This window comes from Monomorium pharaonis, chromosome 8, assembly GCF_013373865.1.
Source record: "Monomorium pharaonis isolate MP-MQ-018 chromosome 8, ASM1337386v2, whole genome shotgun sequence".
Lineage (NCBI taxonomy): Eukaryota > Metazoa > Arthropoda > Insecta > Hymenoptera > Formicidae > Monomorium > Monomorium pharaonis.
The window spans coordinates 2897691-2910397 of NC_050474.1; the positions used below are offsets into that span (position 1 = coordinate 2897691).

The window sequence follows — 12707 nt, forward strand, 5'->3', positions numbered from 1 at the left end:
GTAGCACTGCTCTTTATTATATAGATTATAATTTTTTGATTCTTCATTGATTTTTCAAAATTAAACTTTCTAAGATTTAAATTTACAGCATAAAATATTTGAAGTTACAAAACTAGCAATCCAATTATATTTTCCTGATGCAGTTGTCGATTTTTGAAAATTAAAATATTTTTGTTGATAATTTGTAAATATTATATTAAGGTCGATAATTTCTTTCAATTGATAAAATAAGAGATAAAATGGGTTTATGGGCTTAATAAATTAGAAATCTTGACTATTTACATCAATTACTGAAAAAAATTTCAGTTCTCACAAATCAACAAAATATCAGAAAAATATAATCGAATAAGAGGTTACAATGACTAAAATTCTGACAATCGAAATTCTAAAAATTTCACAAATCTTAATATTAGAAATTGAAATCGCGAAAAATTACAATCACGAAATTGACAAGCATCAGCAAAATATATAATGAAGATATGTTGTATAAAATTCAAAAAATTGCTATTTAAAAATGATTAAAATTTTAAATCTATTAATTTATATATTAAAAATTGAAATAAAAATTTTATAAAGTATTAGAAAAATTTAAAAAAAATTAAATAATTTAAATAACAATTCCAAGTACACAATCCTAAATTTAGAAAAACTTTTATCTTTATATACTTTTCTTGAACACAAATGATACAATTAAATAAAAATAAAGAAAAGAGAGAAAAAGATAGAGGGAGCAAGACCAGGTGATCAGCTGTTTAAAGATGACAGCTGATCCGGTGTGCGGTGCGTAGCGCGGCGCGATTTGTGGTGGAATGATTACGAGACACATCGCGTTTTGATAAGGAGGAGGAGATAACAGTTGAAAAATGGCTACGAGAAACTTAACCGAGCCCTTCGTTTTAATGCGAAACAACGCTCTGCAGAGTAGACACATTTACGCCGAACAGGTGTGCGCACTTAACCTGCTCCAACTTGAAATCGTTCATTGCTTTTATCTTTATTTTATAATGCTCATAAATGCTCTTTCAGAATCTTACCGATCGTGTAGCACTGGTGGAATCAGACTCCGGTGCATCCGATAATGTTGAATTGAAAGGGGTGAGCGTGGACAGTGGTGCACCACCTGCATGGGCAGATGCTTTGGAGGAGACGCAGTACATCCTAAGTAGATTACGAGTGAAGATAGATAGTCTGGTCGAACTGCACTCTAAACAGTTAACCAGACCCACTCTGGACGATACATCTCAGGTTTATAAGTTTCTTATGTTGTAATTTGATTCTTAAATTAGTTGGACAACAAAGAAACCTATTGCTTATTTTGCTGCGATAAAACATATCAACTAAATGAAATTTTTGTATTTCGTATAAAGGCTAAGATTTCATGCTTAATAACATTGCGCAGGAGGAAAGACAAATGGAACAATTGACACGAGAGATTGGACGTGCGTTTTCCAGTGGCTATAGACAAGTACAAACAATTAAGTCAACTGGTAGGCATGAAACTAAGCCTGCGGAACGTCGGTTGGCTGCCAGTGCAGTTATGGCCCTTTCGACCGCCTTACAGGAATTAGGTCTTCGATACAGAGCTGCACAGAATCATTATTTGACACGTACGTGTTTGTAGAGTTTAATATAAATAAGCAGCTACTTTAATGAAATACAGAATTAATTGCATCACATTTAATAAATCCTTGTAGAAGTGAAATCGAGAGAAGAAAGGAATAACCAGTTTTTCGCAGAGGACCAGTCTCTTTTAGATAACATTGCAACCGATTCCTGGTTGACTGAATCGAATGAGGCAGCTGGTAATTACTGGCAAAGAAATGAGCAGAGACAGGACTCAGTTTTATTGCAATTAGAGGAACCTGAGGATAGGATGAAATTAGCAATGGAAAGGGAGGAACAGATTGGAAATATAGTTCAAAGTATAGGAGACTTAAAATATATTTTTAAGGTAAATTATTACGAATACTTATAATAATATAATAATTATAGAATATAGTAATTGAAAATCTTTGATTCGATGAACTCAAATATATTGTTTTGACTTTTATCATACACCTTTATTATATTTATTGTCAGAAACAACATGTGATAAAGTTCTGAATAAAAATCTGGATTTTTACTATGTGCAGGATCTTGCAGTAATGGTACAGGATCAGGGTACCATTTTAGATCGCATCGATTACAATATCGAGCAAACGCAAGTACAAGTACAAGAGGGTTATAAACAATTAAGAAAAGCAGATTCGTATCAGAAGGCCAATAAAAAATTATACTGCATCGTGATTCTCGCGGCTGCTATTATATTACTTAGCTTCTTATTCGTTATATTTAAGACATAGAATCAACTCTATAATTAGAATAAAATTAACGTAAATATATATTGATTATACTTGTTGGTATTCATCATCATCGTGTTCCTTAAAATGAAAAACATCTTTACAGAGAGTTTGTTGTATATAATGATGGAAAGCTATTTTTTAAAATAGTACATACAATTTTTCTCAAGTGTTATTGTCAAGAATATAAGATTATGACAAACGACTGTTCGAATCATCTGTTCGTTGGGTAATATGATAGAAATAATCAACTATAAATGTGACATTAATGTTTTTAATCAATGTTAATTTTTTGCTCTTGCTTGTATAAATTAGTTTTGAAACAATTCTCCTCATAATAACCTCGTAACACTTGTAATTTTATCTAGATGATTCTTCCGTGTACTTTAATTCTCCTAATGTATACCAGAGTGATTGCAAAAAATAATAGGTTTAGAAAAGAATAATTTATTTACCTCACTTAACTGTATATTTTTTATAGCGATAAATTATAAATTATTTTTATTTACGTGTAATAACATAGAAAGATAGAAGAAAATACGGTTTAACTTTTTATATCTATATTGTAAACTGTTCTGTGTACATCCAATTGTTAAATGAACATTCTATAATAAAACAATGATCAAGTCATACTTATTCTTTTTTTTACGTATACATATACAGAATGTTCTATAAGATATTACAATTTTTTTTTTCAAAACAAGATTCTTTTCTGAATCACTAAAGACTTTTATATGATAAACGGGATTGTCCATTGCCGTTCCTTCAGGATAGGCAGGCGATGATCTCTTTTACTTTTGATTTAAATAAAAATCATATACTACTTCTTATATAAATCGGTTCCTCGTTCTGCATGTAAAAATATGTATCTACCAAATATAATGTGCTCAAGATTTATTTATGTAGTCTCTTCTATTTCATTGCATCTTCTTGAACATTGCATTTCCTATCACAGATTGCGTATTAAGTATTCTTGTATCCATTACATATCCCTGTCATCATTTAGCTAATATCAATATATATCAGTTTTCGTATCAATAAAACTTCTAGAAACCACGTTACTGTACTATAAACGATGTGTTTCAATGTTCGCTGCACCTCTTATATGCGCTACCTCGCTTTACTGCTAATATCAAATTTGTTTCGTAACATTATATTAAATACGTTTTAGGCTTATTATTACAGTACATATTAACATAAGTTTACATACCGCACATTTTATATAACAAAAATATTTCTCGCATTTTCATGATAGTATAATATCAAAGAGTAATATATAAATATCTACGTTCAAAATATAATATATAAAATTATGAAAAGTACATTTCTCTTTTTTAAATCAATTTTTAAACTTAATAAATTAATTTTAAACTTAATTAATCTAATTAGCATATAAATTTTAACGTATAACATAAATATATTACACACACACAGACACACACACAAACACACACACACACACACACAATAAGCCAATTGTAAGTCAAGCGTAGATAAAAACTATTAAATAATTAAAAGTAAATTTCGTGTATGTGGAAATATTTTGTACTAAAAAGGTAGTATTACGTATGTATAGCTTATATCAACGCTAATAACAGCGTTACTATTAACCTATTTCACTAAAGTAATCACAGCTTATTAATAAGAGATATAAAGGCATGTTACACGGCGGATTAAAGATGTTTACCTAAAAATTAAGATGTGATAATTATTCGATTCACTTTAATGTGTTCTTATCGCAAATTGTCAGAAAATAAAAATATGTAATGTAAAAATGCTTGTACGTTCGGATAAGCACAATCCAACTATTCTAAAAAGAATATAAATATTCTAATCTCTCATTAGAACAAAAATTATTAAAGGCATTCCTATACGTGTATAAATCGTGTAAGTAAATGTGCATAAAAAAGTACTTAACTTAATTTTAAAAAGGTAAACACAGATTAATCCTAAGTACATAATATTAAAATTTATGTCTGGAGTTTCGTTGTATTATTCTTTTTTCTTTATGAAACTCATTACAATACAGACACTTCAATAGTTACGTATTAATCTTTAGAGGGCCACGTAAAGAATGTTTATTGGATATTGAAATTAGTGTCATTATATATATATATATATATATATATATATATATATATATATATATTTCGCTAACTTCATTAGAGCAAAATTTTTATAATTTCAAGAAAACTTTCTCTAAAGATTAACTGTACACACACACATACACACACACACACGCGCGCGCGCGCGCACACATACGCACGCACGCACGCACGGACACACACGCACACACTGCAAAATCTAACAAGGGATTGTATTTATGGAAAAGTCTGTAATGTATAGTCACGACAAATTTGTCAATATGACAATCACTAAATTTAGACGCAAGTAATTATTAATACTATCTCTCATAGATAAGTGCCCTATTAAGTGGAATGTTAATAAGCGCGAACAGATCTAAAATAGATAGCATTTGAACTATCATCTTTTCCGCACATTGTAAGTTACTATACTCGCTGAATGTTTTAAGAATTTTTTACCCTTTACTTTTACTAGGAGATATTTCGACGAAACAATTAAATAGTTATGTACATTTAAAAATCATCGTTTCCTCGCAAACAACAATATATATGAAAAGAAATATAAAAATAATTTTAATAGTATGTACAAACAGATTTATCGAGGGAATGTTTGTATAATGTTAAGAATTAAGTGGTGGTTATTCGGCACCCATACAAATTGAGCAGAAGTCATAAGATATATATGTTTATATGAAAACAACCAAGGTTGTTTACATATAAAATAATTTTAATAAAATATAATTGAATTCTGTAAGCGGCTGTCAGATCAATCTCTCAGGGGTTTGTGGTGCGTAAAATGTGTGCCAGAATTCCAAGCGCACCGCCCAAAACAAAGCGAACGAAATTGTTACCGACTAGAGGTCCTAATGCATAAAGTCCCTTTATCGGCGCGTTGGTCACTTCGTATGTGAAATCATCGATTTCAATTGGATTCGATTTACTATCGATCGGCTTATCTGCAAGTTTACCTAATCCCATACCTCCATCTTTCAAGTATGATAAGTCTGGTTTATATCCTGAAATAATAAATCATTCAATATAATAATAGCGACGAATTTGCTAACAAAATGCTTCGATGTTAAAGCCAATATTTATGATCATATTCAATCAAGTTTTACTACGTTAACTGAAGGAGTATATATATGTATATATTGTATTTACCATATATGCTTGAAGTAATAAAGATTATTATTATATTGTATTTACCGATAAGAATAGCCGCAATGGATACTTCAAATGTATGCAGCTGACCGTCCGGAGCGGAAAGAACGACTGTCCTCCCTATGTTCGTGCTTTCATTTTCGCAATTTTCACTGAGACTGACAAGCGTGTATCCCGGCAATGATTTGTACAAAGGATAATTTGTACCTCCATCAGCCATCATTTCATACACCTTATGATATTCCGGATATATGGAATCCGGCAACCATTGAAGTCGATCGTAACTGCTTGTTATCCTCTCGGCGGTCTGTTTGCCCCATTCGTTCAATGAATTGCGGAATGCGTGCAATACAGGTATGCCTCGAAAGCGCGCGGCCATAATCGCATCGGCTGCGCTCAGACCAGCTCCGATTACTAACACAGGTGAAATTTGTTCATCGGTCGAATCCTTGCCTGTAATTAATAATTTCTTAAATAAGAACAAATCGCAAATTAATAAATGTTGTATGTCATATGTAATAAATAGCAGTTGTATGAAAGATGAGCTCTTCTAAAAATCGCTGAGTTAAATGTAACCGTCTTTCTGTCTTCGTATAATTTTACTTTACGTACCATGCTTGCTGACTAAATGTCCTAATCGAGTTTCCAGATCATTGAGATCATGCGTCACCCATTTGGGATTCGTGTTTTCGCCCGAGATATTCAAATGATTCGATAAATCGGTTGTGCCAGTTGCAAGAATCGCCCTTTTGCATCGATATCGAAACCGCTTTCCACTTTTATTCTCATACCCATCTACTATCCAGTTGTACCCCCCTTTGCTCTCGGGAGAATCCGAGTTCGGTCTTACTGAAGTAACTGTGGTCCCACTACAATAAAATTGCTTTATGAAAGTCTGCATGGATGTCAGTAACGGATTCGTGTCATAGATATTTCAAATGTATACCATCGGAAGTATTGTTTCAGGCCTTTCCTACGCACGTAGTCCTTATAATAAGCCGCTACGGTACCCACGGAAACTCGACTAGACGCCTTACAAACGCTCAGTTTTTCTAGCCGCGCATACAAGTTACTTTCCGCGACTAAAACCGACTTTTGTAACTGTTCGACTTCAACGAGTTTCTCCCAGTGCCTTAGATCCAAGTCAGGAAGTGACATCCATCGACTCAGACTAATAGTCAATACATTTGGATCCATAGCCTAAAAATAATAATATTAAAAAAACATTAAACTAAACAAAACTTGAAAAACTTTATAGTGTAGATATATGTTACGTTAAAAGTTATGTAATATTTATAATTAATTCAATTTTTAACATAAGTTTTAATTTTTCAATAATTGAGATATCCAATTTATATAATAAGAATCCATTATTTGCAAAATTATAAAAAAAGAAAATGTCATTTGCTACGCACTTGCCAAGCACCGCCGGGTTGACCCTTGCCAAGGACAACGTGGTCTATGACCGTGTGCTCGGGATGTTCGTCAGCGGAGTTCCAATTAAGAAGGGAGGGCATATCGAAACCGGCGTCGACGCACGGATGCTGCAGCTGGTCCATGAGAAGGGCGAGTGGTCGGCCGCCGCCCCTGCCCTCGATGCCAGAGGATAGGTATTCGAGTTTGTAGCGTGTACTGCGCGCCAGTCCACCTCCTTGCGTTCTGCCGATACCGGGTTTGGAGCACTGATGATGGCGATTGTTGGTGGTCACGTCGATGTTTGCGTTTTCCGGCGTATCGTCGCACTCCTCATTGCTGATCATGCAAAACCGCAATCGCGCCGTTAGCATATCATCGCCGGGATGAGGTTCCCCAGTGTAGTAAGGCCAGTTTCCAGCAAGCATATACGACAAACATATCCCGCTGGGCCCATTTCCTGAGGAGAGATCATGTAGAATTTTTATGTAATAATTTCTAATTTTCTAATAGACAAGTTTTGAATTAAGACTGCTAACTCTTTCTTCTCACAAACTTGCTATTTTGCGCACTGTCGCTCTTAATAAGAATTTAGCTCTGTGGAAAATTAATGTCAAACGTGAAAAAAGAAGCGGTTCATTGATCTTAGCGCATCAAATAACCACACGTGTGCACGTTAAAAAAAATCTGCTGAATCAGATCAGATTATTGAAAAACTGAAAGTTCAATTTTATAAAATTTTTTCACTTATTTTCAATAGATCGAGTTCAATATAAAATGCATCATTATATGAAGATATATAAAGGACTAAAAATATAAATAGGTTCCGAAAAAATTTGAATTAGGTACACTTTTTGCATCTTCAAATCTTTCTATTTAACTTTTATTTACCAGATATTGTGTGACTTAAACTATTAGTATTCTGAGCGCCCCATATTTCTTACTATCCTTATTATCCCCCAGCGCAATTTTTGTTCGCCTTTTATTTTATCGAGTTATTCAATCTTTTGATAAGGAAAACATCTCGAGTACTTACCTATGATGACAACATCTTTATAAATGACGTCGTTATCGTCGACTTTAAATCCGTTCTGCATTTTTTCTTTTTGTGAATATCCGATGTCTGAGTAAATGTAATTTTTCCGTCAATCCGTTCAAGTACTGAAAATAGATTATTTTGTCACGAAAACATATACGATGACATTTTAATAATACATAAGTACTAAAATTATACGCCGCATCTACCATTTTCCTTGAAATACTCATTAACTGCGGCAATAATTTTTCGACATTCATCATGCTCGTAACTAGTGAGACTATTACACAAGAACATTATTTATCATTACGCGTCTTCAATCATTCTTTTCCGAATGAGTAAATAATCTCACAGAAATTTCTACATATAATAAGGCGCGAACCTATAGATTAACACATTATTCCATATTTTAAATATACAGATGAAATGTCGCCACTGATCCACTATAGGTCTCCTAAACCCTTTAGTGCTCAGAAAATAAACACTATTAACACTAATAAAAACATAATCTGCTTTAAAAGAATTAAAAAAAAGAGCCTATATCTGTGACTTAATTCTATATAAAATCAATTAAAAACAATTTTTTCATTTGTGCGCATCATAATAGTAAATTAAATTATTAATAATATTAGATTATTTTACATATTTGTAGCATTTTACAATTATTTTATTAATATATTTCTCTTTCTTATTTTTTTCATAATGCAATTTTAAACAAAAAATTAGAGCATAAACCATCGATAAAACACCTATAAAAAATAATAAAAATTACATAAGATAAAATAGAAAGTATAGCATTACACGAAATCTATTAAGTTAGAACTTAATCTAATATTGTCTTTATATTGTCGCGCTACATGTTGTATCTTGCCCAGTTGTCGAAACAGTATAAGATATTTATATTAAATCGACAAAAAACTGAAGTAAAAGACTTCTAAGAATTTTCATGTAAATTAACTTGTAAGTATTTTATACAGTTATATTTTATACAGATCCATGTAAAAGGAAAAGAAAAGGGCTGTATTATTGCCTACGTCAATTTAATGCATTTTTTATGTTTGATATCAACGACTTTCCTTTAATTAAATATTTATCACATGTATTATTTGTTTATTGTATACTAGCTATGTCCTGCCACGCGTTGCTGTGGCTCTCTATTCTTATGCTATGTTTTTTCAAATTTTCTTTGCTTTCGTTGTTTAACTGTCAAGAGCCTTGCTTTACTGTTGCTCTTTTTATTTTATTTTTGAATAAGCATTTATCTATCTTTAATAAATCTAATATTCATTCATTCACGTACTTCTAACTTTTTTTTCTAAAAGCTGCCATGGATTTAGAAATTCATTCAAAAGACTGTTTTAAATAAATAAGTTTCTTTTTTTCAATAAAATAACAGCCATCTTTATTTTTCTTATTATCTTAATTTAAACACAATAGAAACATTCTTCGCCTCTCCCGGTCTCTCCCGCTCTCCCCGTCCCTCCTGGTCTCTCCCCGTTTCTACCCGTCTCTCCCGGTCTCTTCCGGTCTCTCCCCGTCTCTCCCGGTCTCTTCCGATCTCTCCCCATCTCTCCCCGTTTCTACCCGTCTCTCCCTGTCTCTCCCGGTCTCTCCCCGTCTCTCCCTGTCTCTTCCCGTCTCTCCCGGTCTCTCCCCGTCTCTCCCGGTCTCTCCCCGTCTCAATGTGTCAAAATTTTAATAATATTAATGAAAAACTATTTTTTACACTTAAATTATGGCCATCATTTTTGAAACACACGATATTTCCATAATCAGACCCCATAAGAACACTCCCGGTTACGAATGCAACGTTGTGTCAAAATTTCAAAGCAATCGGTGAATAACTTACGGAGATCTTAGATGAGTAACAAACATTTTACATTTTTATTTATATAGATTAAATATATATTGCATTCCACTTTCAATTGTATACTAGTGATTGCAAAAAAGATTAGCACAAGCTACGCATGTTATAAAAGTTTTCTGCGCACTAGTTAATTACTAGACATGTAAAAAGTCGATAAGATAAACGAGATACTTCTTTACGGATGACGTTGCGATTTAAGAATGTAAATGTTATAAGCGATATATTTCCTACAATCAATGTGAACCGATATTCTTGTGACAAATAATTCATAAATTGTGTAAATAGCATCGATCTTGCAAGTTTCCCGTTGTTAGCACAATCTTAAAGATAATCGACCAATTTTATTATTAAAAAGTAAATGACCTTCGTTCTCATTAGCGGCCTTCACTGGCGTCATGTTTCCTACTCTCTAACGCTTAACCGGTTCACCCGGTATAATTACTGTGACATGAATCGGCAAACCATCCTGTCGATCGACCGTTAAAAACGGCCTGGTTATTCAGATAGGCCCACCGAAGACATTCATAAATAGAGGTATATAAAAAGACGTAAAGAATGAATCTAGGAAAATTAAATCGTTGCTAGGAATAATAATATAACAATGGAATAATAATAGAAACAATAGTATAATTAAAATATTGGGAATATAGAAATATACCATAAAAATAAAACTTCTGTTTACGTTTGCGGACACAAATTGACGCACGAGAATATAGAAAGCATAGTTAAAACGAGCCAATGGAAGGGACACCTAGTTTATATGCACAGAAGAGATGCAACTTACGCATAGCTTCATTTCCCTTCATTACCCGTTGCTTCTAGTCGAGATCACTTGTTCCACAAATAACCGGAGAAAATGTCTCGATAATTTGTACGCAGTCGTGGTCCATTTTCATCATAATGCTTAACAGTTAAGAATAGCAACGTCACTCAAGAACGAAGATCAGCGACAGAGACAAGAATTGACAATGGTCCAACCGGTTAGGCATCTCGATCTTACGACATTATTAAACTTTTTTCTTATGAGAAGAGAACTAACAGTAAAATAAAAATTGTCAAAATAGACGTCTTTACGAAGTGAGAATTTTAGCGAAACGTTTGCGTGAATGCAGATGAACAAGGGTGAAATCGTCGGCGCCGTATTTCAAAAGACGATAACAAGAGAAATCGTTATTTGGTTTCCCTCCTTCCTCCCCTTATCAAGTTCCATCGGGGGAAACGATGTTTCACCGACAATTTCTCGGGGGAACACGGCGGAATCTCATCGCGGAATCTATCAAAGGTAAATGGCAACGATTATTGCGCGCGATTGCGCCGATATCGATCGACAGAGTTGACAGTGTCCCTCGTGTTGGTGTGCGAGATGGTTTTTAGTTGACAATGAGGCGGTATTCACGACGTGTACAAATATTCGAGCGGTTGGCTTACATGCCCCGGCATGTCACCGGACGACAACGATTTTACTGTCCGCCGCCGCGAAAGCTGGAGAATCGATGAGGAATATAATGGACAATGTAATCTATTTCCCGCGTGAAAATGCGCAACACGAGGAACGTCCGAAAGAGGTTATCGTTATCATTACACATAGTAATGAAAATAATTCAGATGAGGGAAACGTAGCAGGTTCAGCGTTACCTGCCTTGTATTTCACCTGAAAATTTAATTTTGTTAAATCGTTATTTCCTCCAGAATTCGTGGTATCTAGCACGCGCATTGGTTATTAATTTTGAATCATTAATGTGGAATAGTTCTTCCTCTCGTTCAATTCTACGTATGAATAAGTGAAAAAATGACAGAATCGTCGTCGGCGCATGACGCAAAAGCAAATACTTCCGAGCAGGCATTTCCTTTTTTTATTTCCTGCGCGCATTTTAATTTATTGCCCAAGTGACGCAATAAATTAAGCGGAAACGGAATAGAAAAAAAGAACTCGTTCCGCAAAGTCCATTAAGACCGCGAAAGACGTAAGGACGCGTTATACATATCGCGAGTTAAATCGATAATAGTTATACCTGAATGCCTCCTTTCGTAAGATATGTGCAGTAAGGATGTCCCGTTGGGGTCAACTGGTCACGACTCCGCTCAATACACGTTTGATCTATCACGTATATTTACGAGAGAATCGACTCTACGAAATCTCTGTTGAAATTTTAATCATGCGCTATGTCCAATGTCATATTCGTATTAAAACTTTGATCGTGTATTCTATATCCCGTTACAAGACTGTGGGAACTGGGCCATGCAAATGTCGGGATATTAATTACGATTAATTACGCAACGCGGGATGTCTCCACGAAATGTGTTGACGTTTCGATTAGATGTACTCGACGCTCGACAACAGTTTTATCTGTATCTCAAACTTTTTTCATGTTACGCTCTATCTCTAAACGCACGGAAAATAAGCTGTGCAAATATCAATCGTGAAAGAAGATCCGGCCTATCTCAAACAGGCGACACGCGACCTTAAAGATCCGGCGTTACGCATACGACTGAATTTACGAGTCAGTTTTGTTATGTCTGAAATAACATATTCGCGATTCTGATATAAGGCAACGAGCACGCGTCGCTGGCCCCTATCTTTACGACATCGTAACAGGTGCGTTAGTAGGCACATTTAGATGTGCCACAACAATTCTAGCAGCGCTGGCGCTACGCGCGGCGTTTTCTATTCTTAATCGACGGATTATTCGCGGTTAGAAAAGCGACCCGAGAGGCGACTAAACGGAATTCGGTTAACGCAGACGAGGAGATTATCATAGATTCCAAAGCGAGGCGATCCGAAGATTCCACTTATAATATATGCGTAG

General features: G+C 34.2%; 2 protein-coding genes across 4 annotated transcripts in view; one reads left to right on the forward strand and one right to left on the reverse strand.

The window, feature by feature from the left end:
* Positions 1–732: 732 nt before the first annotated feature.
* Positions 733–3236, forward strand: LOC105830845 (syntaxin-16). The gene is made up of 5 exons (XM_012670474.3): positions 733–944; positions 1027–1245; positions 1400–1607; positions 1695–1951; positions 2133–3236. The coding sequence occupies exons 1-5, from the start codon at positions 864–866 to the stop codon at positions 2340–2342; spliced, it is 975 nt and encodes a 324-aa protein (XP_012525928.1). The 5' UTR covers positions 733–863; the 3' UTR covers positions 2343–3236.
* A 1592-nt stretch (positions 3237–4828) lies between these two features.
* The window catches only part of LOC105830839 (oxidative stress-induced growth inhibitor 1), a 43515-nt gene continuing 35636 nt past the window's right edge, over positions 4829–12707 (reverse strand). For all 3 annotated transcript variants that reach the window (XM_036290732.1, XM_036290731.1, XM_028189887.2), the window contains 6 exons: positions 8034–8158; positions 7000–7457; positions 6531–6784; positions 6197–6453; positions 5630–6037; positions 4829–5439 (listed from right to left, as the gene is read on the reverse strand). In XM_036290732.1, the coding sequence (XP_036146625.1) occupies positions 5198–5439; positions 5630–6037; positions 6197–6453; positions 6531–6784; positions 7000–7457; positions 8034–8094 (1680 nt within the window). In that variant the 5' untranslated portion in view covers positions 8095–8158 and the 3' untranslated portion in view covers positions 4829–5197. The remainder of the gene's footprint in view (positions 5440–5629; positions 6038–6196; positions 6454–6530; positions 6785–6999; positions 7458–8033; positions 8159–12707) is intronic.

What these genes read in the sequence shown, in the direction of transcription:
- LOC105830845 (XM_012670474.3), top strand. Translation starts at nt 864, where the DNA reads ATGGCTACGAGAAACTTAACCGAGCCCTTCGTTTTAATGCGAAACAAC. An exon ending in GACACATTTACGCCGAACAG is followed by an intron (nt 945 to 1,026) that starts GTGTGCGCACTT and finishes ATGCTCTTTCAG; the next exon opens with AATCTTACCGATCGTGTAGC. An exon ending in ACTTAAAATATATTTTTAAG is followed by an intron (nt 1,952 to 2,132) that starts GTAAATTATTAC and finishes TACTATGTGCAG; the next exon opens with GATCTTGCAGTAATGGTACA.